The following is a 26,563-nucleotide window of genomic DNA, read 5'->3' as shown; positions in this document are numbered from 1 at the left end:
GCTTGCCTCTGCCTCCAGAGTTCTGTGATTATAGGTGTTCACCACCCCCTTGTCTGCATACTTATATATTTAATTCTAATACTTTGTAGATGATGCTTGTTTTTAATATCCTCAAGTTGCATAATTAGTTTAAAGGCAAAGATGTGTTTCAGCTTAGATTTGACATTCTTATAGGTTATACACTTAGAGGGTGTGTGTGTGTGTGTGTGTGTGTGTGTGTGTGTGTGTGTGTGTGTGTGTGTGCGATCTGTTATAATTTGCCAATTATTCACACATGATTTTGGAAAAGCAACAAAAAGAAGGCCCTGGACTATGGAACCATTGATGTGTAGGTCTTTAGTGGAGCAAATTCCCTGAGTGTTGGGCTCCTGGTTGGTAAAATAACAAAATAGATCAAGTAGTTATCTAGTTGTTTTGCCTTCTCTTCCCCTTTACTTTGGCCCATGATCTTATAGCAGGAAACAAGCTATGTTAGGAAAGAAAAGGACAAAGCCTCATGGGGCCAAGCACCAAATACCCTTGTGTTATCCTTTCCAGGGCAAAGCACAGGCAACCTGTTTTCACTTTAGGACTTTGTGGAGGAGTTTTAGGGCAGAAACCTTTCCTTCTGCCTCTGTCATAAACTGTTAGCTATTCTGCTTTTGTAGCCAGCTGATTATATACTTGGAGAATAAAAAGATGAAACCATTTCCTGTTGATCATTTGGATCTCCCATGTAAGGGAGATTAGCTGGTTATCTCTTAAAGGATGCCTCAGTAGATAGGGTAAATGGGTTTTCTTCTTCCTCCTGACCTCCATTCCTTCTTTCTCCTCCCCTCTCCCCTTCTCTATTCCCCTCCCTTCCTTCTACTTCTTTTGAAAGACTTATTATTTATTATTATTTTTATTTGTCTGCATGTGTATACGCCGAGTGTCTGTATGCTGCTATGTGTGTGCAGATGGCGATGGGCCACAAGAGGGTGTTGTATCCCTTGGTGCTGAACTTACAGGTAGTTGTGAAGATTCAACTAAACCTGGATTCTCCGGGAGAGCATCAAGTACTCTTAGCCAATTGCTAAGATATCACATAAGTTCCCTCCTTTTGAAAAATGGTGTCTTGTTAGGCTGACCTGGAACTCTTTATAGAGCCAGAGTCTGGAAGCAGCCACAGCTGCCCACGTGCTGAGATTATACGTGTGAGTCACCATCCCAGCTACATTTTCTACTTAATGATTCAGATAACCTTTTAGGGGAACATGGTCACGAAGACATCTATTTTTGAAGGAAAAATTGCATCACAGCCACTTCCCGCTTGGGATGTCCAGCATGATGCTTGAGAAGAAGGAGGTATTCATGGATGTTGCTTTTCCCTTCTCACCTGATCATGAAAGTTAATGGTTCTGAGATGCTATTCAGTATCTAAATTAACCACAATCTAGAAAACCCTTTATGGAGTAGGTACATAGCAACTTCTGTAGCTATAGTTTTAGGAACAGGAAACTGATAAATCCTTTCCTTGCAAAGCCTTGTGAGCTTTCAACAGAGATTACATGCCTGATTAAGTTCACAGAAGCATATAGTCCACGTCCCCGACAAATAGCAGCATGCTTGTACACATACGCTTTGCCCAAGCAAATGAATAAGGAAAGAGAAAGCAACGATGTTGCTTTTATAACGGTGGCCAGATCAGAAATCACTCCGCTAATTACCAACGGCAGAGCGGAAGCGTTCACACTTCCTGAGCATAAGTGGTGTTTTCAACTCATTTAAATAATTTTAATAAAAGTGCCAGTTCCTCCTAAGTCCACTGATTCTTGACAGCAGTGCCAACAATGGAAATGTTCTTAGAGTTAAAATTTTACAAAAGCATATTGGAGAAAGCCGTTCAATCAAATGTCCCTACTCTGGGGGAAGCGAGGAGGATTGTCATTGACATCTGTCAGTGTGATGTTCACGGTCGTGGTCCCCGACAGTCCTCCCATCTGGCCGCCCATGTCCTTGGCCTGAATCACCACTTGGTACTGCTCTCTGTTTTCTCGATCCATGTTGAGCAACGCTGTCTTGATGATACCTACGGAGGTGAAATTGAAATTCAGGAGTGGAAGGAGAGGCATTAACAGTATTTTATGGAATCATTTATTTATGCAAACAAATGTAGACTGTCATCCACAATATGCAAAGCACTATGCAGATGTCACCGTGATATAAAGATGATTATACGCAGCCTTTCTACTGAAGGAAATTACAATCACACAGGGGGAGAGATACTCATTAAAAAGCCTGTATTACAGGGAGAATGAAAACAAGTACAAGTCGAAGCCCAAGCAAGAGAGACTGCGAGGAATGCGATGTAGGTGTCACAGGATGACATTGTAAAGTGTAACTGGCATGTGGCAAAGAGGACGAACCGCATGTGTACCCTGAGCAGATCAGAAGCCCGTACGCCTGAGCTGACACCAGAGTTTCACATTATCAACTTGGCTAATTACTCCTCAGGAGTATGCACTGTGATGAATGTTCTGTGGGTTTTATAAACCACAAAACTATGTGCTAAGGAAAATGGCCTTAGGTCCCTCCCAGTTATGATCTTGTGTGGTCCCTGAGAGTCTGGGTTTTCTTACAGAGAATGAGAACATCAATTCAGCCAATCCCTACAGAAACCAACATTTTAAAGATAGGTTAAAGCTATCTCTACCGTTAGGCAGTTTGATAATGACTTGAAAGAATTTCTCAAAGTTTGCCTAATCTCTGTAGAGTGTTTATGCTTAAATTAACTTTCTTTTTAAAAAATCACCAGAGTAGGCTCTGTAGCCCTCTCCGCTCTCACACTCTCAAGCTTAACCACTAATGAAGCTGAAAATATCTTTTCTTCCCTTTTTAACAAGAGTGCCTCAGACAACAGGTCAATTTTATTCCCATAGTCTTGGCTTCAAGGAGCAGCAGCAGCTTTCTCTTCTCCAAATAATAGTTGTTCTCTCTTTAAACACAGGAAATCACCTTAGCCTTTTGTCCTGTAAGTAGAATAATTCTAATTTTTCTTTCTCATTGTTTTCAACCCTCCATTTTCTCTCGCCTTGGGATTCTTTCCAGGTTCATTCACCTTTTAACACATAAATTGTAGCTGGATGTAGTAACCCAGAAAATCTCTGACTTAAAATAAAGGATGTTCGAAAAAAAATATGAAAGGAACCTGATTCAAAATATGTATAGAATCTACCATAGGATACAAATACTTTGTACTGGAAAATAAACCACCAGATATCGTGGTTCTTTTGACAGAGGTGCTTTTGTGTTCCGCGTGAGATGACACACTCGTGCTCCATATTGTGGAGAGGCCTCAGCACCTATGTGCTATTTATAGCTTAGCGAGCACACACTGCCAAGGGTTGGTTTGTTCTGAGTTAACCCCCTCTCAGCCCAGATGGCCCTGGGGAACAAGGTTGATACCAACTAACTTGACTAAGCATTTCAAAAAAAAATGCCTGAACCCCAAATATCCACAAAATGAGAGAAGACAGCAAAAGATAATAATGAGAGAAACATAGACATCACAGCTCCCAGAAACATAGTCTGGCCACCTGACCAGAGCAGGACTGAGCCCCAGAATGACAGTATGCCTTTGTCATGCGCCTTCTCTGCCCTGCAATCTGTGGGTTAGAGATGGGATGGATGACTTTTTTATTTTTTTTGGATGTTAATCAACTGTCTTCTCAGATTGCCAGCTCTCTGAATAAAGCAGTTTTAAAGATTCAGTTCCTGTCTCTTCTCATTGGCCTCTGTGACAGGCAGCAACGAGCCCAGCATTCCAGTTAGACTTCGCAGGGCCAAAAATTTTTTTTTTAAATAAGATGATGTAAATAAGATTCCATAAGGCAAGCTGATTTGTTGGACCGGGATGCATTGGACAGGATAGGGTAGACCATGACATCAGAAAGAGTAGTACAAAATCTCAATGGTGTGACAGAGCTATGGTTCAATTCTTGCTCCTGTTCTAAGCAGGCAAGCAGGGGTCTCTGTTCAGAGTAAGACTCTGGCATCTGGGCTGAGATGTCAACAAGGGTTTCCATGATCACCGTGTCCAGGGGAAGAGAGTGTGACAGATTGTGCACAACTCCGCTTAGAGGTGACTTGTCTCACTGCTACATTTTATTTGTGCAAATGTGTCCCATGGCTGTACCTAGCTTCAGAACAGAAGAGAGCTTTGGTGCCATCAAGTGATTAGAAAAAGAGAAGAAAGGACTCAGGATGTCCGTGAATAGGTTTGGTCGCTCTCAGAAAGGGTCATTCTTTCTCACCTTCATGCCAAACTGGATGGAACAAAAGAGAAAGGAATGATTCTCTCCTATATGCATGGTGTGAAAGACTCATTGTCATATTTATTTTAAAAATGATCTGGATGTCACGCTTACAAACAAATCATTAGAGTTGGGCAGAGGAATGAGGAGAATCCAGTCATGGCGATTATTTTTATTAAACAATACGCTAGCTCAGCTGAGCTCGTCAGTTAAAATTACAGAACGTAGACGAGGAGACGAAGAAAGGATTCTCACCTGTTTCCGACTCCACTGAAAAGTAGGGCTGTCCCTGCAGGATGCTGTACACAACTTTAGCACTGTTCCCGTATGTCGGGTCATCGGCATCAGTTGCTGTGACTTGGACTACAAACGTTCCTGTAATAACAAAGGTGCAATGAAAACAACAAAGGTTCATTATTCAATTGCATTCGTGTGTGTGTGTGTGTGTGTGTGTGTGTGTGTGTGTGTGTGTGTGTGTGTGAGTGTGTTTGTTGGCTCACCCTTGCCACTGTGCATGGATGCTAGAGGGCAACATGTAGACATCATTTCTTTCTTTCCATCATATGATTTCTAAAGATCAAATTTAGGTCGTCAGTCTTGGAAGCAAATGTCTTCACGCACTGAGATAGCGTGTTATGCTGGTTAGTGTTTTGTCAACTTCACACAACCTAGAATTACCAGGGAAGTGGGAACCTTAATTTAATTGCCTCTGTTGGATTGGCCCGAGGTATGTCTACAGGGAATATTCTTCATTGGTGGTTGATATGGAAAGGCACAGCCACCATGGACTGTGCCACCCCTGGGCAAGAGATTCTGCATTTGTCTAAGAGAGCAAGCTGAGCAAGCCATGGAGGGCAAGCCAATGAGCCTCACTCCTCCATGGTCTCTGCTCCAGTCCCTGCCTCCGGGTTCCCATCTTGGTTTCCTTTGATGACAGACAGTAACCCGAAAGTCACAGTCTTTTATCACAGCGATATAAAGTCTAACTAGAATACCAGCTTCCATGACAAAGGAGGGGAGAACCACAGTACAATATATGTTGCTAGGAAGCCACATATATTCAAATCCTTGAATTGAAAGGGATGAGAGTAACATCAATGGATGCTGTATGGACTAGGTTAAAGAGAAGAGCAGCCTTGGGTGGAGGTGAGCCCTATCTTCTGTGATGGCCTGGGATGTGACTGGACTCTTGCTGCAAGGGCCCTTTCAAGTTACCTAGCATGAAGGTAGGTTCCCAGAGGCAATCAGCCTCTTGAATTACATGGTCCACAGGACTTCTGTTAGGTGCTGTCTAGGGCGGCTGCTGGAGATTTTGCTAGAAATCCTATACACTTTGCCACAAATGTAGCAGCTGTTGTGATGTTATATATGGCAGCCCAGGGACAAAGGAATAGGACAGAAACCCACCAGGAAGCTATGATCCAGGTCAAATTTGTACAAAGCTCACTCTGCTTTAAATATCATGACCAGCAAATAGTTTCATTGCTTAAACTAGTTCAAGTCAGGTCTTCTAATATGGGCTCTTCAAATATCTGATCATTCCAAGAGATTGAAAGATTTTGAACCTTTAAAATGGTAGCTTAGACCATGTAAAGAGTTAGTTAGTTAGTTAGGTAGAGTGCATGTAGAAGTTCCAGGTTCAACCGTCCAGCTTCAAATAGACCAGGTGTATGACATGCACCTTTAATCTCAGCCTTCATGATGGTGGAGGTCAGTGGATCAGAAGTTCAGGGTCAACCTATGCTACAATTTGAGTTCAAAGTTAGCCTTGGCTGCACATTTCAAAACACAAAAAACAAAGCAAAAAAAATTAGTTGATTGTAATATTTCACTATAAACATCTGATAGATTAATTTCAAATTATTAAAATTGAATGTGCAAAGGAAGCTATAGTGTATTAGGCTGGTATTCTTACTTTGGGGACCCTTACCTAAGAACTTTAGAAATATCACTACCCTCCCTAAAGGCCATGTAAATTTCATGTGTGTGTTCGCACGTTGGTTATATGGGTGAGAATTTCCAAAGAACCCACTGGTTAAGGGCACACTATGGCTGCCTTTTGGTATTCCTATCTGATAAGCAGTGGCTGTCTGATCTTTGCAAAGGGCAGGAAAGTTCCATGCAGAGAATAAGAGAATTTAAAAATTGCCTTTGTAATATCTAACCATTTCCTTTATTAAACAAATCGCACTGTGAGAGGGTTGGATGTGCTGACTCTCATTGTATCATGCTGGGACTTGAGACATAGTCCCCACCCTTGCAATTTGGCAGGTTAAGTGGCCAGGGTGAGAGCGTCCTGTGATTTCCGAGGGAGACTTAATGGAAGTTAACAAACACCCAAGTCCTTATTTGCATTAATAGAAGTTCTGCTTGCCTTTGGAATGTGATTTTCTGGTGTTCTAGGCAGCTACCGCAGGAAGGGCTCTGTGCCTGTTTTCTCATTTAATCCTCATGATTATCCTTCAGAGTAGACATTTATTATTTATTTTTGTAGACGCAGAATTGGAGGATCAAAGAAATCAGGATCAGATAAATCAAATAATTTGCCCAGGGCTACACCGCTGGCTATTAGTGGAGACAGTTTCAAATTAGGTACTTAGGATAGAAGTTCTCTCTATCCCTTCGCTGTTGTCCCATCACCTTCATATACAGTTTTTCCAAGACTCCTTTGTCTATGCCAATAATGACATAATTGCAATAATGATGGATATCAATATTACTTTGCATGTGTGCACATTCTCTAGACATGGATTTGGGGCTTTTCTCCAAATATTTGTAATGTATATTTAATTCTTCCCTGGCTTCAAAACTGAGTGAGAGTTCCCAAGAGCAGTGCAAGGGCATGGGCCTGCAGATCTCAATGCAGTTGCTCTGGGTGGTGCCCGTGACAAACAAAGGTAACCATCTTTCTTTAATTCTTCCTTAAAAAAGCAAAAACAAAACAAAAAAAACCCTTACCTACAAGAAAAATATCCTCCAGCCCATGGGGGATAAAATAATCCCAAACCCCTTCTTTGTGCTGATGATGGCTTCAGATTTTTCTAACAGAACAAAGTAACTCAAATAATGTGACAATTTCTTCCTGGGGTGGGGGTTGGGGTCAGAGTTGGGGTTGGGTTGGAGTTGAGGTTGGGGTGGGGGTTGGCTGGGGGTGGGGGTTGGGGTCACAGTCACTTCCCCAGATTGAGTATTTTCCAAATCTTGGAGCACCAAACTCTAATATCCCTCATATCTAATGGATGCAACCACAGAAAAGTTATTCTGTAACTTTAGCCTTTTTGAAGTTGGCAGAGAAAACAAAAACCTTTCACTTTAGGAGTTTGGAGGGAGTAGCTGTCTTCCGTGAAATGTTTTAGAGCTTCTAAGAGGGGTATCAGCAGAACTTACTCCTGCCTTTAAACCCTGTTTACCTCTTCTTCTAGCTTAAACAAATTTTAATCCACACAAATTAAAGTCAAAATTGCTAGTGAACTTGTGCATAAAATATTAATCCCCTGTGTTAAATCTCACAGACGCCTCTACCATCTGGGTATTGTTTGTGGATCAAAACAGAAAGCTGCCTTAGAGTCTTTCTCTCAAATTCAGTTATTTGATGCGACTGCCAGTACTTTCTTTTTGTTGTTTTGTCTATTAAACAAATGTCTTGTGTGTGTGTGTGTGTGTGTGTGTGTGTGTGTGTGTCCGTCCGCGCGCACGTGTTCGTGCCACAGAAAGGCTGTGGAGGTTGGAGGTCAGAGGTCAGAGGGCATGTTTATGGGATCAGTTCTCTCACACTTTTATGTGGGTTTGGTATTGAACTCAGGTCATCAGGCTTTGAGGTAAGTGCCTTTACCTGCTGAGTCATCATTCTGGCCCTGTCAACATTTTTGAGGCTGGGCTATAAATGCAGACTTTTATTTTCAACTGGGAAGATTCCCCAGACTAATAGTGATGTTGCCTGAGAGCAATAGAGGAGGCTGCTGTCTTTCAGTCCAAGGAACAATGGGAGAGAAAGCAGATGAGGCTGTCTTGCTCATCCCAGCGGCTTCCCATGCTTCCATACCCTTATCATGAGAGGAAATAGTGTTTTCTTACAGGAGTCACAAGATAAGACTAGGGGGACATTAGACAATGGCGTGTACTTATGAAAAGGACATGTGGTAGTTTTGCGATTTGGCTTCTACATTCTTTCAGTTCATTACATTTGGCTCAAGGTTCTTCCCCTGGTGGGAGTGGAGACCCCGCTCTGCTGACCTTGCCTCTCACTCACCAACATCAGCCATCTCGGGGACTGTGGCTGTGTAAACATCCTTGGTGAATATTGGCTCATTGTCATTGATGTCATGGATCTTGATGATGAATTCAGACTCAGGCTCGACGGGTCTCCCTGTCCTTCTGTTGATAGCTTGGGCTCGAAGGATGTAAACGGGTTTCTCTTCCCTGTCCAGCCTCTTGGTGGCTTGTATGTCGCCTGTGTTTTCATTGATAATGAAGAGATCTCCTGCTCCATCTCCTGAAAGGATATATTTAAGTGATCCATCTCCTCTATCCTGGTCTGAATGTAACTAGTGTAGGGGAAAAAAAATTAAAGAGAGTAAAAGTCAAGCACGTGATCCTGAACTGCTTTGTCTTCACCATGCAGCCTAAGTTAACTTCATTATTCCACATTCAATAGCTGGCTTTTCTAAACTACTCACATAACCCTTCAACAGAGAACACCACTCAACAAACGCGTTTCTTTACCATAGAATTTTCTAGAATGAAATAGAAAATTTCACAGTCTTTCTTATTTTGAATAACAGAAAACTAAAGATAGAAGAAAATTGAAATGCCCCAGAACATGCAAGTTTGACCGGATGCATCATTTCACAGCGGATGTCAGATTCTGCAAGCACTGCTCGCTGTGCATACACAAACATTCTCCAAGTTCTACTGCTTGAAAGGACTTTGGAATTTGCATGAGAGGCATCTGAGTTTAGTCTGCCTTTGGGTGAGTTAAAGAATCTAGGTGATCACCTTGCGTGATGGAGACTACGATCCCTTTTCTGGGAAGAAGCGTTATGTGTTCGATTGACTGTTTAGTTCAGAGAGCTGCTAGCAAGAGTGCCCAGAGACCACCTCACTGGCAAGCCTGTCCGTTCCTTGCAACAACGGCCTCCGGCATTCAGACTTTAGTAGGGAATAGGCAAGGCTCTTCTGATGTGCACAGCCTTATGAGACCTGGCTGTCCCCGCCCACTGGTCCCTGAACGTAATCAAGCAGTAGGTGATGGAGACCCACTGAAACCAGTGATCCATCAATCGCTGACGGAGGTCAGTGGAATGGTCCAGAGAAGAGCATAGAATTAAGAGTGAAAGGTGATGACCCTAAGTTGGAAAAGTAGTTTCTGTTTCCTAACCCAAAGATTCCCTTTCAGGGTTGAGTTCCTACATTCTTTCCCCCCTATCTAGCAAGAGTTTGGCTCTCCAGCAATCTAACTCTATTCACAGATTTCCAAAAGGCGGCTTGTTGTTGTTAAGGAGGAGGAGGACCATCTAGCAGCTTGAGTCACAGGCATCAGTGATCACAGACAAGTCAGTTACAGCAGAGCATCCGTACAGTCTTTCAAACAGAAGAGCTGGGTGACAACTGTAACCACAATAGATAAGCACCCATGGGCTTTGATTCACAATGCATAAGATGTTCCGGGTGGCTTCCAGACCAGTGGTTTTCAACCGTCCTAATGCTGTGACCCTTTAATATATAGTTCCTTGAGTTATGGTGACCCGCCCAACCACAAAATTATTTCATTACTACTTAATAACTGTATTTTTCTACTGTTATGTATAGTAATATAAACATCTGTATTTTCTGATGGTTTTAGGTGTCCCCTGTGAAAGGGTTGTTTGAACTTCAACCTGACTGTGACCCACAGGTTGAGAAGCTCTAGACCACCTGCAGAGGGACAGTCACAGCAAAGAGATCCGAGATGATGGGCTAACCAGTTTCCTGAAGGTGAGTTCTGTGGAATATCTACGACACAAAGGACAGAGGGGAAAGGGCTCTGTGGTCCTGTATATTTGGGAGATACTTAATCTGCCTCTCTCTTGGGATCCCCTACTAACGGATGAAAAGCTCCAGGGGTCTGCATTTCAGACTTTGTGTGGCATGGCTTTGTTTAACGTGGCTATCTGAAGTTTTAGTGCTCAATGCAGTATTTTGGCTCTGACCCGTGACAGCCTTCCCAGAAAGCCTCTTTTGTGATCCTGAGTATCTTTTACCCATCACTGTAGAAATGGGAGGCCCAAAGTTCCAATTTATGTCATGTTTCACAATCACACCTGGCTCAAGTGTGCCAATGGCGAGGAGAACCTGGCAGTAGGAAGGAGCCCTGTAGAGTACTTGGTGCAATGTCCTCCTTTCTAGAGGAGGAAAGACTGGGTCCAGGGCCACACAGCTACACCGAGTTAATCACGGAATTTGAGAAGGAGAATATTATTCGTACAATTAGTAGCTTTGAAAGCAATTTGGCAGAAATAATGGAAGATAAATGTGAACAGGGAGGAAACTGGTTAGAAGTGAGACAAATGCAATGAGAAATGTAAAACAAGAACACTCTATGATTTGTGTAACGCGATACGCCAAGGAAATACTGAAACCACCACGACAGAGAAAGAGCCACTAGGGAAACGTTAACTCTCCGTTGACAGATTCTAATGACTGAAGAACAGTCTTAAAAGAGCCATTTCATTAACTCATGAGTTAAGTAAGCACCGCTCTTGCCCTTCGGATGCGTGTTCCTGGGCAGCCGTGGCCAGCAGCTGTGGTTAGCAGCTGGGTGAAGCACGCGGGGTGTACATTTGAGTCTTAAGTACAGGTCACGTTCACTCTGTCCCTCATCAGGTGTAAGACCACAGCAGAGCCAATTAACCTCCCAAGCCAGGACCCTTATCCGCAAGATGAGGTTAATAAGAGCTGCAGGACCATCGGCTGTAAAGAACTAATTAGAAGCCATATACAAATACCTCATTAATTGCCACATAAACACGCAATAAAAGCACGGTATGTGTTTTATAAATTAGAAAACGCCATCTAAATGGGAGATTCTGCTAACATTAGCTGTGAATTCATCATGAGCGTGACTCCACACTTTTCCTGACTTTGAGAACTTCGAGGACCCTGGAAACCCAATTTTTGTAAACACTTCCTATCTCTGAGGTAAAATCGGTTATGAAAAGCCAGTGTTCTTCTGCCCGGTGGCAACTGCTGTCTTTACATGTGATTTATGATATTTTTTTATCCCACTAGATTATAGACTCTCCTCGGCTGCTTCTTTCATCATCTTGCGATGCGTAATTGTTGCACACTTAGTCGGCGAATACCACATCCGGTCACAAGATTTATGCAGGTAAAAGTAATCAGAAACTTATTTTTAGCTGTCACAAGCGGCCATTTCCATGAATTATACTACAAACACCTGAGGCGATAGAGAGGTGGGGGGGGGATGCCAGGAAGTGCGAGCAGGGACCGTGTTGCAGATCACAGCTCTGATTTATCAATATTTGAAAACCGGTGGAAAAATGCATCTCCACTCGGGCGTGTGGTGATCATAAAACAATTTAACCTCCTCCCTCCTCTCACCCCCAGCACAAGCTTTCTGGGTCTGACAAGCCAAGTGCACGCAGCAGAAACCCCCACCAGCCCCTCATCTCACCCCACTCTCCTCCCATCCACTGAACACCCCTGGGGCCAGCTCTTCTCTATTCTTGGGAAAGAAAGAAAACAGAAGCCTCCGGTGCCCGAGAAAGCAGTGGCAACAAGCAGACATTAGGGGTTTATTGAGCACTTAGATTTTAATTGGATTTTTTTTTCTTTTGTGATGTCATTCATCAAGGCCACTGGAAGAGACAGGAGTTGAACAGCAACAAATAAAAGGTTGTAGGTTGCCCGCGGCATATTTTTTTTACTAATTTCAGTTTAATGCGCCTGTTCCATTAGGTTTAATAATCCGGTTCACTTTTAACAGTTCACCATCAAGTAAGAATTAGCCATGTCCCCCAGAAGTCTCCTCTCACCTGTGGCGGGCAGGGTTTCTCACTGCCGTAGCCAGAAGGCGCTGTGATTCCATTTCTCTGCTTACTTTTCTTTTTCTATTTTTTTTTTTAGAACGACAAGTGTAGTGTCTTGGAAAATAAATACAGGGATCTCTGTTTGTTGCATGGCCCCATGGAGAGTGTCACCAGGCAGTGGCAACATCGTTGCCTGAGGAGCTGTCCCTGGGAACACAACATCCTTTTATCTGCCACATGTACCAACTTGCAGCTTAATTTTGAATTAAATTCAAGGGCATAACATTAATTGTATAGATTTTTAGTAATCTCTGAAGCTAACCAATGCTGCATGTTAGGTCCATTCCTGTGCGTCATTTAGTGGATCTCCGAGTCAGTGTCCAGACCTAATCTTAGACTCTAAGCCCAAGATGTCTTACATGACCCACATAGGTGCCTTCAAAACCCTGAAGGGACTTTCTGGAAGGAAGGATGTAATAGTTGGTGGAAACCATGCATTGAGTTATGGTTGATGTGTTTATAGAACATAGGGAGAATATAGTGGGGTCTTTCAGGAAAGGAAGAGTTTCTCGCCTGATTTGTCCTAGGCAAATTAGAGACCAGCTATAGAAAATAGGTGCTGCCCCTGGAATTGGGGTAGAAAAAAGTAGCTAATGGGGAGAGAGAGAGCGTCACCTTGGTTCTCACAGCAAATTACACCTCATTTCCCATTTGATCTTAGCCAAAAGGCTGAGAAGGGATGAGTATTGTTTTGAACTAGGAAATGAGTCTTATCCTCAACATCTGCCCAAATCAAGGCTTATTCGATTTTACTATTCGTATTTGTATATATGTATACGTCTCTCTCGATCATGTGTTGTGGCGGTTTGAATGAGAATAGTCCCCATAGACTTGTATATTTGCATGCTGAGTCCCTAGTTGGTGGAACCGTTTTGGAAGGATTAGGAGGTGCGAATTTGTTGGAGGATGCTGTCACTGGAGCATCAAGTTTAGGGTTTCAAATGTCCATGTCAGGCCCAGTCTCACTGTCTCTGGGCCTAGTGACAGTGGACCAGATATAAGCTCTGAGCCTTTCCTCTAGTACCACACCTTCCCACTTGCTGCCCAGTGTGATGGTCGTGAACTCACCCTCCGATACTGTAAGCAAGGCCCCAGTTAGATGCCTTCTCTTCGTAAGCTGCCTTGGTCATGGCATCTCATCATAGCAATAGGGAAGCAATCAAGGCATGTATCTATATATAATGTAAGTAAGTTCTCACAATAGAGTGAAGGCCAGAGAAGCTCGATGGGTAGCTTCTGAAGAAATTGAACCCTGCTGGATGGCAAGACTTAAAAATTGTTTCTGCTTTAGTGGCTATAGGATTGGATAAATAAAAATACGCTAAAAATTTCATGCCGTACATTTTACTACGTGAATGTTAATGATTTTGCATGACTTAGCTCATTTACATCTGATAATTATTTCACAGATGACAAAATTTGAGACTTGCATAATTGTGGCAGGGTGCTAATTGTTCTTCAAGCGGCTGCTAACTTTGCATTTCTGTAACAAACTACCTGAGATAAGCTTATAAAGATGGAGGGTTTATTTTGGTTCAAGGTTTCGAAGAGGTCATGTTTTCTTGACTCTATTGCTTTGGATCTGTGGCATGTAGGAAGAGGAAGTTGTCCCCCTTCTAGCTGTCAGGAAGCACACAGGGTGAGGGGAAGGAGCTGTCAGTCATAGACCTTCCAAATGGAGGCAAGCCACCAACAATCTGAGTTACTCAAACTACACCCCCTTCTCATAGAGGCTCTACCACAGGCCTGTAACAAAGTGTGCCATCTTTTGTGTGTGGTGTGATGCCATTTCCAAACATTTTGGGCCCTTTCCTGGCTACCCTGGGATGTACATGGGCTACAAGCACATGGTAGCCATGAGGGCTTTAGTACCTAAGCCTTTGGGAGACAGTATCTGAACCATAGTCCTTTCCTCTGACTCTTTCATAGTTAGATGTTCTGGGGGACACATGACTCCTTAGCTCCTGATTGCCTTTTCATAGTGGAATGTATGTGTGTGTAATTCTTCAATGCCCACTGCTTAATAGGAACTGGCTCGTTATAGAACTTTTCTCTCAGGCTGAGCCGGGTTTTCTGAGGGATGATGAGCCCTGGAGGGGGCAGCAGAATACAGAGGGATGGGATCCTGGACTACAGAGCCATCGCTTATCTGACCAGTCTCTAATATTATCATAGTAGAAGGCATCTTAACTGCAGCCATTACACATCTGTTTTTTTGTTTTTGTTTTTTTATTCTGTGCTGCTATAATGTCTCACTGGTTCTCAAAGTGGGCAGGGATGACCTGGAGCCTACCTAGAGGCATACATTTTCTGCCTACCTGTCTCTAGAATCTGGAACTCAGATTCGAAAGAATCCATTTTTTAAAAAAAATATTTATTTATTGTTTTTATTTTTAATGACATATGTGTGTGTTTTTGTGTGTTTGTGTGTGTGTGTGTTGATGTTTGAGTGTGTGCTGGTGCCCAAGGAGGCCAGAAGAGGGCATCAGATCTCTTGGGATTGGGGTTATATGCAGTTCTGAGCTGTCCACTGTGGGTGCTGGGAGGGAAACCCAGTGCCTCTGCAAGAGTAGCATAGCTGGAGGCGCTGAGATCTCTCTAGTCTTGTTTATTACATCTTCATTGTGTATCCTGACCAAGAAAAGTTTCTGATCATGATCAATGTGACATGTTAACAATGTGGACTAGTTCAACTTGATTAAAGTTGCCCTGGACGCCACTTGTTAAGTTATATATACAGAATCTAAATGAGGGGTCTTATGTGTTGTGTGTATAAGACTGAAACAAACCTGGTGCAGGATTTACGTACACAGATTGGTATTCATTCAGGTAAAATGGAGGGAGGGTGTACACGAAGACTTAAAATCAGAAATTAAACAAATATATACAGAGAAAATTTCTTAATAGCACAATCCTGTATTTAACTCTAAACCCCCTTGGAAAGTATTTATAAAATTAGGCAAGGACAGCTACATTTTGGTTGAAGTATTTCGTAAAGTCTGTCACTTCTTCTCTGTACTTGAGTAGATGCTGTACATTTTATAATGGAGAATCGAAGCCCTCTGAATAACGCTGCTGGCTGCTGAAGTCTGAACTGTTGTCTTAACCAGTAAATCACAGTGGTTGCAAGGATGGACCTGCACAAATGGGAGAGGTGGGTACAAAGTCACGCTGTGTACTCGTCTTGTGACCTTGGGGACCGTACTCAACTTCTTGAAGATCATTTCTTCATTTGTGGTGGGAATAATAATAATTTTCATTTACAAGTTAGGTTGCACTGAAAATTACTAAAACAGTGAGTGCAAATGTTCAATGGAGGAGGGCCTAGCTTAGAGGAAGCTTCTCCAAGCTCCTACTTACTGTGTTTGTAAATAGGAAGAACTCTGAAGGTGGATTTTGAAAAATGGAAAGATCTGGGTTTGGACTTTGACTTCCTATTAGTTAGAAAATTAATTAAGCCACCATGCCAGATCCCATCTGTCCCCTGCAACACAGTCTTCATAATCATGCTTGGTCAGTGATTCTTCCCTTACCTGCCCCTTAGATACTGTAGGCTTCAGTCTTGTGTCTCAGGTCAGGTCCTTCCCTTCCATATTTCATGGACTATCTCTAAGTGAGAGCATTCTCTCTCTCTCTCTCTCTCTCTCTCTCTCTCTCTCTCTCTCTCTCTCTCTCTCTCTGCATGCATCTACCTATATGCCAATGCCATCAATGCTCAGGGTGTCTAACGATTTCCTTGAGATGCATTTCAAGGAAGAACTGATTTCAAGGATGCCAGGCAAGTCTCTTAGCCCACTTATAACTAGTATATCCCAACTGACTTCCTCACCAACCCTACACTTTCTTCCTCTTGTGTGTACGATATCTGTAAGGGCCATCCTGGAACACTAGGGCCATCCTGGAACACAGGATAATTCTGCTGCTTTCTTTCTATCTCTTATATATATCTTGACTCACTTAATTTCACCATTGCTCTTTGATATATTTTGGCCCTCCAAGCACACACATGCTTGCTTTCTTCTTTCTATTTTCCTGTCACTAGACCAACCTTATGATCACATTGACACAGAAGAAGCCATTATTCTATTTAAATCCTTCCTTAGGACAAAACCCTTTGCCCTGGCAGCGTTTGCTTTTCTCAGTAGCTCCCTTTGCCATGGTCCTTTCTGAACAAGGCTTTACTCTCATCACACTCTAATGTCATGCAGTTTTTGAGAGCATATTCGTCTCTTCCATAGCTAAGTCTTTCTCCAGGTAGTAGTCTCCTCAGCATAAATCCCACTTAGAATCTTTAACTGGCTAACCTAACTCATACACCAAGCCTGCTTCATCTCACGCTTCCAGGGATGCCCTCCTTCCTCGTGTTGCTAGTCCTCATGTGCCCTCAACTTATTTCCCACTGAAGTATCAGCATATTCTTTTTCTAATGACTCATTTTATAGCTATGTTTTTTAAAAAATGGATATGTTTTTATTTACATTTTAAATGTTATTCTTTTTTCCGGTTTCCTGTCCATAAGCCCCCTATCCCATCCCCTCCCTCTTCTTCTATAAGGGTTTTCCCCCTCTCAAACCACTCCCCTCCTGCCTCCCCATCCTGACATTCCCTTACAGTGGGATATTGAGCCTTAGCAGGACCAAGGGCTTCTCCTCCCATTGGTGCCCAACAAGGCCATCCTCTGCTACATATGCAGTTGGAGCCATGGGTCTGTCCATGTGTACTCTTTGGATGGTGGTTTAGTCCTTGGGAGCTTTGTTTGGTTGGTATGGTTGTTCTTATATGGTTGCAAACCCCTTCAGCTCCTTCGATCCTTTCTCTGACTGTGTAGCTGTGTTCTTAACTAGACCACAGCATCATGGAAGACGAAGTGGAATTGCTCTGGTTCCTTCAGTTCAGTAGGCACAGGACCCAGCATACTGGCACCTGAGACATCTTTAATAAGTAATGGTTGTAAACATTGAGTGAATGTTGCAAAGGTCACCTTAGATTAGATATTGATGATGAACAATGTCTCTGGCACATGGCTGACAGTCATTAAATCTTAGTGCCCTGTCTGATTTCTTTCTTAAACTCCTTATATGAAGAATATGCACACATTCTGGAAATTACCAGATAATATGGCAATTACCACCACATACCAGACACATAGTCTGGTCTGAGCAATCCAAGTTGCTGCCTTGGATCTGTTTCCTTCAATAATCAATTAGACCTCAATAAAATACCAAATATAAGAAAGCAATAAGACTAATTTGCTTAGACTTTTTGACACTAGCAGAGCAGTTACAAATGCATTGAGATCACTGATCGTGTTGAATAGATTTGGTGTTGTTCAGGGGTCTCCTGTCAGTGGCAAAGAAGCAGCCCCACTTGGTGAACTTTTTTCAAGTATCACCCTGTTGTAAAAGGGAATAAAAAAGTGCTTCAATTCACAGAGATATTGCTCCATCATAAACTAATTTAATGTTGTCAACCAAGACCATTTTAAAACATTTATCGGCCTAGAGGGTTACATCAGGCAATACATAAAAATCTTATACATGTCTTTTTATAAGCTTGCAATTTAGGCCTAGGAACACTGACTCAGAGGCAAAAGACAGGGAATAAAAGCAGAAACAGGACACCTGAGTTCCACTATTATTAGTTGGAAATGACAAGGTAGTACAGAACCTATAAATAGGTAGGGTGGAACGAGAGACTTCGTAAACTCTTGGGATGGCTTCTTAGGTTACAGAGGGGAGGGAAATGACTTCACTCGCATGTGAGAGCATGGCATGGTTTTAAGGCTGAGTGTGGGAGAAATCAGCGGAGGCTTTGCATATGCGCCTCGGGTAATAAAACCCATAAAGTCAGCAAAAATAGCAACACTCCTTCTCCTGTATTTCAGGGTCACATACTTTCTCATCCTGCACTCAGTCGTACAAGGGAAGATGTGGCGTCTTTATTATTTTTTTATAGCTTATCCCTCAAGCCCTAGTCTCATTGAATATTAGGAACTCAATATAGGTTGAGCATGGGGTCAAAAATTTGGTGCGATACAACAGCGTCTGTCTGATTCAATAGTGCAGTCTCCTTAGACTACTCTTTTGGGTAAATTCCTGGCTGTCAGATTTCTTCTAGTTCTTTTAAAATTCTCCCTTTTCTTTTAAGAACATTTATTTTTTTTGTTTTATGTCTGTGAATGTTTTGCTGGCATGCATGTTTGTGCATCATGTATGTGCCTGGTGCTGTTTAAGGGACAGAAAAGGGAGTCTAATCCCCTGGAGCTGGAGTTACAAGCCTTTGGGATCTACTCCACGTGGGTGTCCAAACTCAGATCCTCTGGAAGGATGGCATGCACTCTTATCTGAGCTGTCTTCAGCTCTTGGGTTCACCTCTTGAACTGTAAAACAATTGAGAGAATCTAGAACATTCTGACACATATTTTTTTTTTCTGATAGAGTTTAGGATGGAGCTGCCTGCACTTCCTATGTTCCTTTGTTCTGTTAAATCATGTTCCCTTCCTGACCTGAAAAAAATGTGTTTCCTATATAATTTAATTAGCATCCATAACAGTGGATCTCTCACCTTTGAAGCATTGTTTGATATGACTCATTTTTAGCACTTGTTCTGGCTGCAATTTGGGAAAATGATACCAAGTTCATACCATACTGGTTCTCTTGGGGGAGGGGAGGTTGCTGGCTTTTTTTCTTGTGGATATTAAAATTCAGTTGTATTGATGTTCATTGAGGACACTGGTGAGCCAAACAATATTTTAAATGCTGAGTTGCAAGAACTGAATTTCTTGTTTCTCAAACCAACAATACTATTGTCACTTTGCTCTGTATACAAAAGTTTGGGGTGTTGACCTGTCCATAAAGGATGCTTAGCAGCTGTATCCCTGGTTCTCATCTCTGACATCCAGTAGCACCTTCTCAAGTTATGAGAACCAAAAGTGTCTGGAGATGTCTAAGCAGATGTTCCACCAAAACTGAGATATCTATCTATCTATCTATCTATCTATCTATCTATCTATCTATCTATCTATCTATCTATCATTTATATCTATCATCTATAGCTATCTATCCATCTATCTACTTACCTATTCTATCTTTTCTGTCTTACCTGACTATTTATCTTCTACCTATCTTTCATCTATTGAGATATCATCCTATCCGTTCATTTACCCTTCCATCAATCTAACCATCTATTGTCATTTATGGATCTATCTATTTACCTATCTCTCTATCTTTCCAAATTTCTTCTTATTGTGTACTGTGAATTTCAACACAGTTATAAAACCCGGTAAGAGCCTTACATTGGCTGAGAGTCTGCATGACCCCACCCAATTCAATATTCCATCTTCTGTTAGATTTAATAACCACCCAAACAGGTCTTGTGTTATGTGGAAGAGAATTTCTGACAAAGTGCTAAAAGCAAAAGAATTTTAAGTAAAGGCAGGAGAAATTTATTAATTCCCTTGACATTTATCTTTTACACCCAATACCGTGAATTTAATGTCAAAAGTACCAAGCAATTTTAAATGAACAAAACTTTCGTGTTATAACGGTTGTGGTAGGCAGGATATTGGCCTTCCTTGTCCTAATTCCCAGGACCCATCACATGCTGCTCTGCGTAGCAAAAGCACTTTGTGTAGGTGATTAAGATGAGGATCTTCACACAGGGTGTGAGGATGGGGAGGCGGGAGGTAGGGGTTGTCATCTTAGATTACCAAGTCAGGCACAGGGTAGAGAAGAGCCCTGGGGAGGAAGGAGCAGAAAGCTGGAGTCAGGCCAGGAAACTCTACAATGGTGGAGAGGTGGAGGGTGGGAGAATTTGACGGTAGACATGCTGCTGACTTTGAAGGAGGAGGGAGCTGGAAACGAAGAAATTCAAGGTCCAGAAGTGGCAGGGTAACAGTCTCTTCTGAACCCTCCAGAAGGTCTTTCTAGAAAATCTATATCCTAGCTTGACTGAGGGCACACTATGTAGCCCAAGCTGGCCTCTAACTCATGGTAATCCTACTGCTTCCGCCTATCGAGTGCTGAGATTACAGACATGAGCTACCACACCTAGCTCTGGAAGAACGACCTTCAGCCATCATTCCTTTAGTCTACTGAAACCCACTTCAGACTTCTGAACTCCACGACTGCAAGGTGACACCATTGCATGGCTCGAAGTCGAGAAATTTACATTATAATTTGTAACAGCAGCAATAAAAACAAAGAAAAGAATTCCCTATTTTTGGAATTCACGAGGAACTAATGGGAACATAGCCCTTTGAGAATCCCAGTGGGAAGGGCTAGAAGTCCCTTGCTCTCACTGAACACTTGCCATGTATCAAGCATGGCAGGGGCCTTTGGGTGATACATCATTTAATTCCTGTAGCGCTTCTAGGGGATAACCTTCATTTTTCCCTCTATTTCTCCTTTTTGTCTAGAATTGGTAACTGAGGACATAGGAGTTAAGTGATTTACTCAAAGTTACAGAGAGTGCCAGGAATGTTATCAGGTCATACACGGCTGGCTCCAAAGTCTACGTGCGTTTTCATTAGACCACATTGCCAAAGCAGCACCCACGATGACTTGGAACATTCTGGATTCATTTCATATATTAGGCCCCAGGCTAAGGGATTTGTAAATTTTATTGGCACAAATGATACAGACTGTAATAGATGTTATTGTTCACTTGGGATTTATCAATTAAACAAATGCCTGCTTGGTTTATTAACCACATGAAGTTATTTCCCCAAAAAGGCATTGTTTATTGCTTTTTGCTTGGCTTCTGAAGTCAAGGTCTTTCCTTGTCTTGGCAGACTGCAACATTAGTCTCAGCTTCTGCTCAGTCTAACATTTTCATTTTCAAAAGCCAGTGGTAAATCATGCTGAGAGCCAGATACCCAGTCAAAAATTGATTTAGGAAGGCACTGCACCTCACCAGCTATAATCCTATCTTTTGGCTTCAAAGTGTAATCTCTTCAGCCATTTGCCAAATCTGAGACACACACACACACACACACACACACACACACACACACACACACACACACACACACACCTGCCCCTGCCCTCTATTTTTCCTTCTCTCGGGCACACGTGCCTTATAGGAAAATATAAATAGATAAAATACAGATATTTGAAACTAATGGATTTTCCTGAAAATGTATTGTTCTTGAAAGGCACAAAATAAGCTGGGTATTGTATTCTTCTTTGCCAGCCCTGACTTAGTACCTAAAACGTTAAAGCCCCATCTTTATAAAAGCAGTAGTTTGCCAGAGGGAGGGATCATTTCTTCCTCAAATTCATAGCTCTCGAGCATCCTGAATGTGCTCTGTAAATGCTCTTTAAATTGAATCTCACAACTTGCTCGTGCAGTCAAGGAGGTAATGGGGGTGCAGTTCTAGGAAGAAAAGATTCTGAGCTCTCTCCTAGGTTTTCTTGCCTTGGAACAAGGTATGAGTTGGTAAATGATTAGGAAGCCCCACCCCCATAAGGAGCTGGAGAGATTGGGATATCAACCAAGCCACAAAACCTTCAACATTCAATTTGTCCTGCCTGCAAGACGTACTGAGAATGGTTAACTAGTGATTGATCTCTGCATGCCGTGTGAGGGAGCCCACCCCTGACACTTCCTGCAGGGCCAGGATCCAGAGGCTGGATAACCCGGAGATCTAGGATTGAACCTAACATGACCAGCATAAACAAAACCAACTAATCAACCACCAACTGACCAACCAAGTCTATGAAATGATTCCTAATGATACTCTGCTATACTGACAGACAGAAGCCTAGCATAACAGTCATCAAAGAGACTTCATCCAGCAACCAATGGAAACAGATGTAGAAACCCACAGCCAAAAATTAGGCAAAGCCCAGGAAATCTTGCTGAAGAAGGAGAGGAAGGAGCCAGAGGGGTCAAGGACACCACAAGAAAACCCACAGAATCAACTAATTTGGGCTCATAGGGGTTCACAGAGCCTGACCTGACAATCAGGGTTCCTACATGGGTCTAACCTAGACCCCCTGTTTAAATATTATGGTTTGTAGCTTGGTCTTCTTGAGGAAATCCTAATAGAGGAAGGGGGCTGTCACTGATTCTTTTGCCTCATTTCAGGACTCTTTTCTTCCTACTGGGTTGCCTTGTCCAGTCTTAATACCAGGAGAGGAGCCTAGCCTTACTGCAACTTGATATGCCATGTTTGGTTGATCTCCCTGGGAGCCCTTACCTTTCCGAGGCAAGGAGGAAGAGTGGATGCTGGAAGGAGGGAGGGGAAACTGCTGATGGGATGTGATATAGGAGAGAAGAACAAATAATGAAAAGAAGGAAAGGGAGGGAGGAAGGAAGGAAGGAAGGAAGGAAGGAAGGAAGCACGTAAGTCCTGTCCCTTTCAGGGACTAACTGTGACAGATCGGTGGAGAGCAATGGTAGCTGATGGCCATGCTGTCAGGTGTCCTGTCTTTCTGGTGCCCTGAGCCTGGATGCTTTTCTTATTGATCTCCAACTTCTCAGCATTTGTGGTCTTGTTTAGCTCACCACACACCTACGATTATTTTCACTACACTGCCATCTTCTCAACCATGTTCAATAAGCAAAGAAAATCTATATGACTCTGTGATAAGAGGTGGACTCTGGCCCAGTGTTAGTGAAACCCACAGCTTACCAAGACTCTATCTCCTCACACGGGAGAGGGCTGAATCGTTCTCAACTAACTGCGTGTTGACATGGGCACTTGAGGGATGCTCATACACATGAGAGTGTCTCGCAAACGTCTGAGACTCTTACCACGAGAAGAACTATCTTCTGTGGTCCTCATTCTTGCTACAATATTTTTCTGAAAGAAAGCTGTGCTCAAAAATAATCCAGATGCCTCCTACCCTGTCAGGAGATGATGTTTCGTTCGTTGAAATCTCTTTTCTACTTCTCATCTAGCACTTGGCACTTCTTTAGGTGTAATTTGATGGTTTGCACTGAGGTCAAAACTATGGCTGTCACATGACCGTTTCACACTTCAAGCAGGTAATAGTTCGACCCCTGGCAAGGCTAAGTGTGAATAAAATGCTGCCACTCACATGTGCTGGCATCATTTAATTTTCTTTCCTGTAAGGGGCAGTGGATAGGCCATCGCCATTGCCAAGATCATAGCTTTAATGCAATGTGAACAGCTATCCCCAACCCCTTTATACAGTACATGGTTGGGGGAGTAACTAGAAAATGCAAGATACAGGCTAGATTAGAATGCTGTATTTTATCTGGTTTTTAGAGGGGAAGTTAACTTTCTACAGGATATATAATTTATTGGTTCTCACCTTTGTCCCTCTCCTGGCTACCATTACCAGTCCGGCTTCCACCACTACCACCACCACAACCACCACCACATCTACCACCACTACCACAGCCACCACCATCAACCATTGTCACGGCTGCCAAAACCACACCAAACCAAACCAAACCAGTCCTACGTGAGGCACTTTATTAAGAAAGGAAACAAGCCAGATCCTTACATCTTATAATACATGAAGTATGTTGATGCTTTACATCGCTGTATTTTAAGGCTGGAGTTTTCTTTGCCTGTCTTCCTTACTGTTCCTTATTGTAATTGTATTCCCAAGTAGAGGAATGATTTAAGATGTGGCTGTCTAGAAACAATTATTTTTTTTTCTGTGAGAACTCTAAATATATTACTTACAAGATGTAGTTGGTGTCACTCATGTAGACATTTTCTGTTCCTGCACTAGCACATTGCTCTCCATAGCTGGCACTTTGGGTGAAATATCGCCATCAATATTCTCCGTTCTAGCATGTGTTCTCTGGGAACGTCTCTTGAACTGTCTGCACAATGTAGCTTCTTAGGAGTCTCTGTGAGTACGTGTTTGCAGGCATGTGTATGTATGTGGGTGTGTTTATGCATGCGGAAGTCATAGCATATCCTTGAGTGTCATTTATTCACCTTTGTACTTGTGTGTGTGTGTGTGTGTGTGTGTGTGTGTGTGTGTGTGTGTATGTGTGTGTGTGTTTGTGTGTAAGCACGCATGTTCTCAGAGGATGGAGACTAGGGTCTTGTTCCTTCACTCTCTACTTTGTCTTATTCCCTTGAGACACATCTCTCAGTGAACCTGGCTCTAGCTGGCTGGGCAGAGCCCCAGAGATCCTCTAGTCTCTGACCTCTTCCAATCCTGGGGTTCCAGACACATGGCTGTGCCTGACTTTCACATGGGTGCTGGAATCTGAATGGAGGTCCTTATGCCTGTGCAGCGAGGTCTCTTACCCGCTCGCTGAGCCATCTCTCCGGCCCTGTCTTATTTTTCTTCTGAGGTAGTCTCTCATGAAACTGGCTGCCCAGTAAACCCTAAGGACCTGCTTCCAGAGCCACGATTACAAGCACGTACCACCAAGCTTTGCTTATTTTTCTTACTTTTTCTTTTTTGTTATAGGCTCTAGGGGATCAATTTTCAGGCCCTCATGCTTGTAAGGCAAGCACGTTACTGACTAAGCTATCTCCCAACATGCTTCTTAGGAATTTTAAAGAACACTCAGACTTCTTTTGGTTTTGTTTTGAACTTTCTTCTACTAAGGCTCTAAATATTGTCTGATTTTTTTGTTGGTCAGTCTTAAAGAAAGACTTTAATGATGCAACATCACTGGTTGTATATTCTTTTTATTTGTTTTGTATATTCGCGTCTGACTCTGCTGTTCTCCTAGTTCTCTCAGAGGGAGCTCGAGTTTTCTCCTACGGTACCATAACATATGTGGACTGCTTTGATGTGAAATACACAGGGGCAGTTTCCATAGAAAGACTTTCCTAAAAGCGTGTGTGTGTGTGTGTGTGTGTGTGTGTGTGTGTGTGTGTGTGTGTGTGTCTGTGTGTGTTGTAGCATGTATGTGGAGGTCAGAGGGCATCCTCATCTGACTGTGCTTGAAGCAGAGTTTCTTGTTTGTTACTGAGTGACCTGAGGGCCCTGTCTCTGCCCTTCATAGCTGCAGGAACACTGCCGTTAGAGACATACACTCCTTCCATAGCAAGTGTTCTAGCCCTGCTTGGTCACCTCGGCCCCTCTCTACACCTTTCTTTAGTTAATATTATTTCATTAAAATTGGAAAAGTTGGGAGGCAGTTTTTCTTTTAACAAAAATTTAAAATTTGAATCACAATGCATCAAAAGAATCCGTACATGTAAGAGAAGCACTAAACCCATGGGAGGCATTCTCGAGAGAACGTGGTGGATTTTTATCTTTTGGGGACATCATGGTTTAATTCAACCAATATTTGGCTCTCTCCAATACACAGATCTGTGCTACACACCACTGGGAACAGAAAAATTAATAAGCCGTTCAGTCTGAGGTTTTGCAGAGTTTATAAAGATATAAGTTTCAAAAGAATAAATTCAATATCGGAGATAAAATTGAGAGAACAGCCCTGTGACTGAGCAGGGAACGCTACTCCATAAATTTAGGGTCAAAGTTCATCTTACACAAGGCATCAATTATTTTGCTCTTAAGAAGTGAAACATTCAGATAATTAAAAGATTAAATCAACATCAAGTTTTCACAATAAAACCCTGACTCAGTAATAAGTAGATTATAATATATAAAAACTCAATCTACATTATGATGCTTCAAGTGTGGGAATCATTTTTACTAGGGGTTGGATGTCTTAAACATTTATACTAACAAGAAGGAAGGCCTGGACGTGTCTTAACATTTCATGACAACTGAAATAGTGGAAACTCAGAATGACAATGTAAACTGATGGCTTTTGAATCAAACTATAAGTATTCTTAAGGGTCAGGCTCTAGAGCGTTGGTAGCACTGTGAACTCCATGCTAAGGTCAGACTCTACTGTGGTGCTTTGGGGTCACTTCCTGTCCTGTCAGCAAGACCTCATCCAGCCTTTGAAGGTAAGCTCGGTAAACTCGTCATTTCCCTCAGCAACACTTAGGTGGAATCACATTGTGGCTTGTCGTCGGTGCCCTCTAAGGTCAGCATAGATGTATATTTAAGTCTCCTCTGGGAAAGCATTTCCCAAAACTTCATGCCGACTTATGGGCTTAGGATGCTGGGGTTGCTGTTGTCAAGTTGCACGGGCCTTGCCTTGCTGCTCTGTCTGCTTCCTGCTTCTCGCCCACGGTATTTGACCTCCCAGGACAACCCTGGGCGCCACCACCTTTGTTTCTCTTTGCTCTCATTTAGCCTGTTTCTGGACGGCAGGCTTAGTGATCTCCCCTAAGCT

At 42.6% G+C, this 26,563-nt stretch overlaps 1 protein-coding gene across 1 annotated transcript in view; it reads right to left on the bottom strand.

The window, feature by feature from the left end:
- Cdh6 (cadherin 6) overlaps nt 1-26,563 on the bottom strand; it is a 138,942-nt gene that overhangs the window by 23,263 nt on the left and 89,116 nt on the right. Inside the window, exons 4-6 of the mRNA XM_032898755.1 lie at nt 8,524-8,818; nt 4,530-4,649; nt 1,883-2,050 (exon numbers count right to left, since the gene is read on the bottom strand). Of these exons, the coding sequence (XP_032754646.1) occupies nt 1,883-2,050; nt 4,530-4,649; nt 8,524-8,818 (583 nt within the window). The remainder of the gene's footprint in view (nt 1-1,882; nt 2,051-4,529; nt 4,650-8,523; nt 8,819-26,563) is intronic.

The sequence above is a fragment of the Rattus rattus genome, chromosome 3 (genome assembly GCF_011064425.1).
Source record: "Rattus rattus isolate New Zealand chromosome 3, Rrattus_CSIRO_v1, whole genome shotgun sequence".
NCBI classification, from domain to species: Eukaryota; Metazoa; Chordata; class Mammalia; order Rodentia; family Muridae; genus Rattus; species Rattus rattus.
The sequence above is the reverse complement of the archived record's forward strand: the minus strand, read 5'-3'. Positions and strand labels throughout refer to the sequence as shown.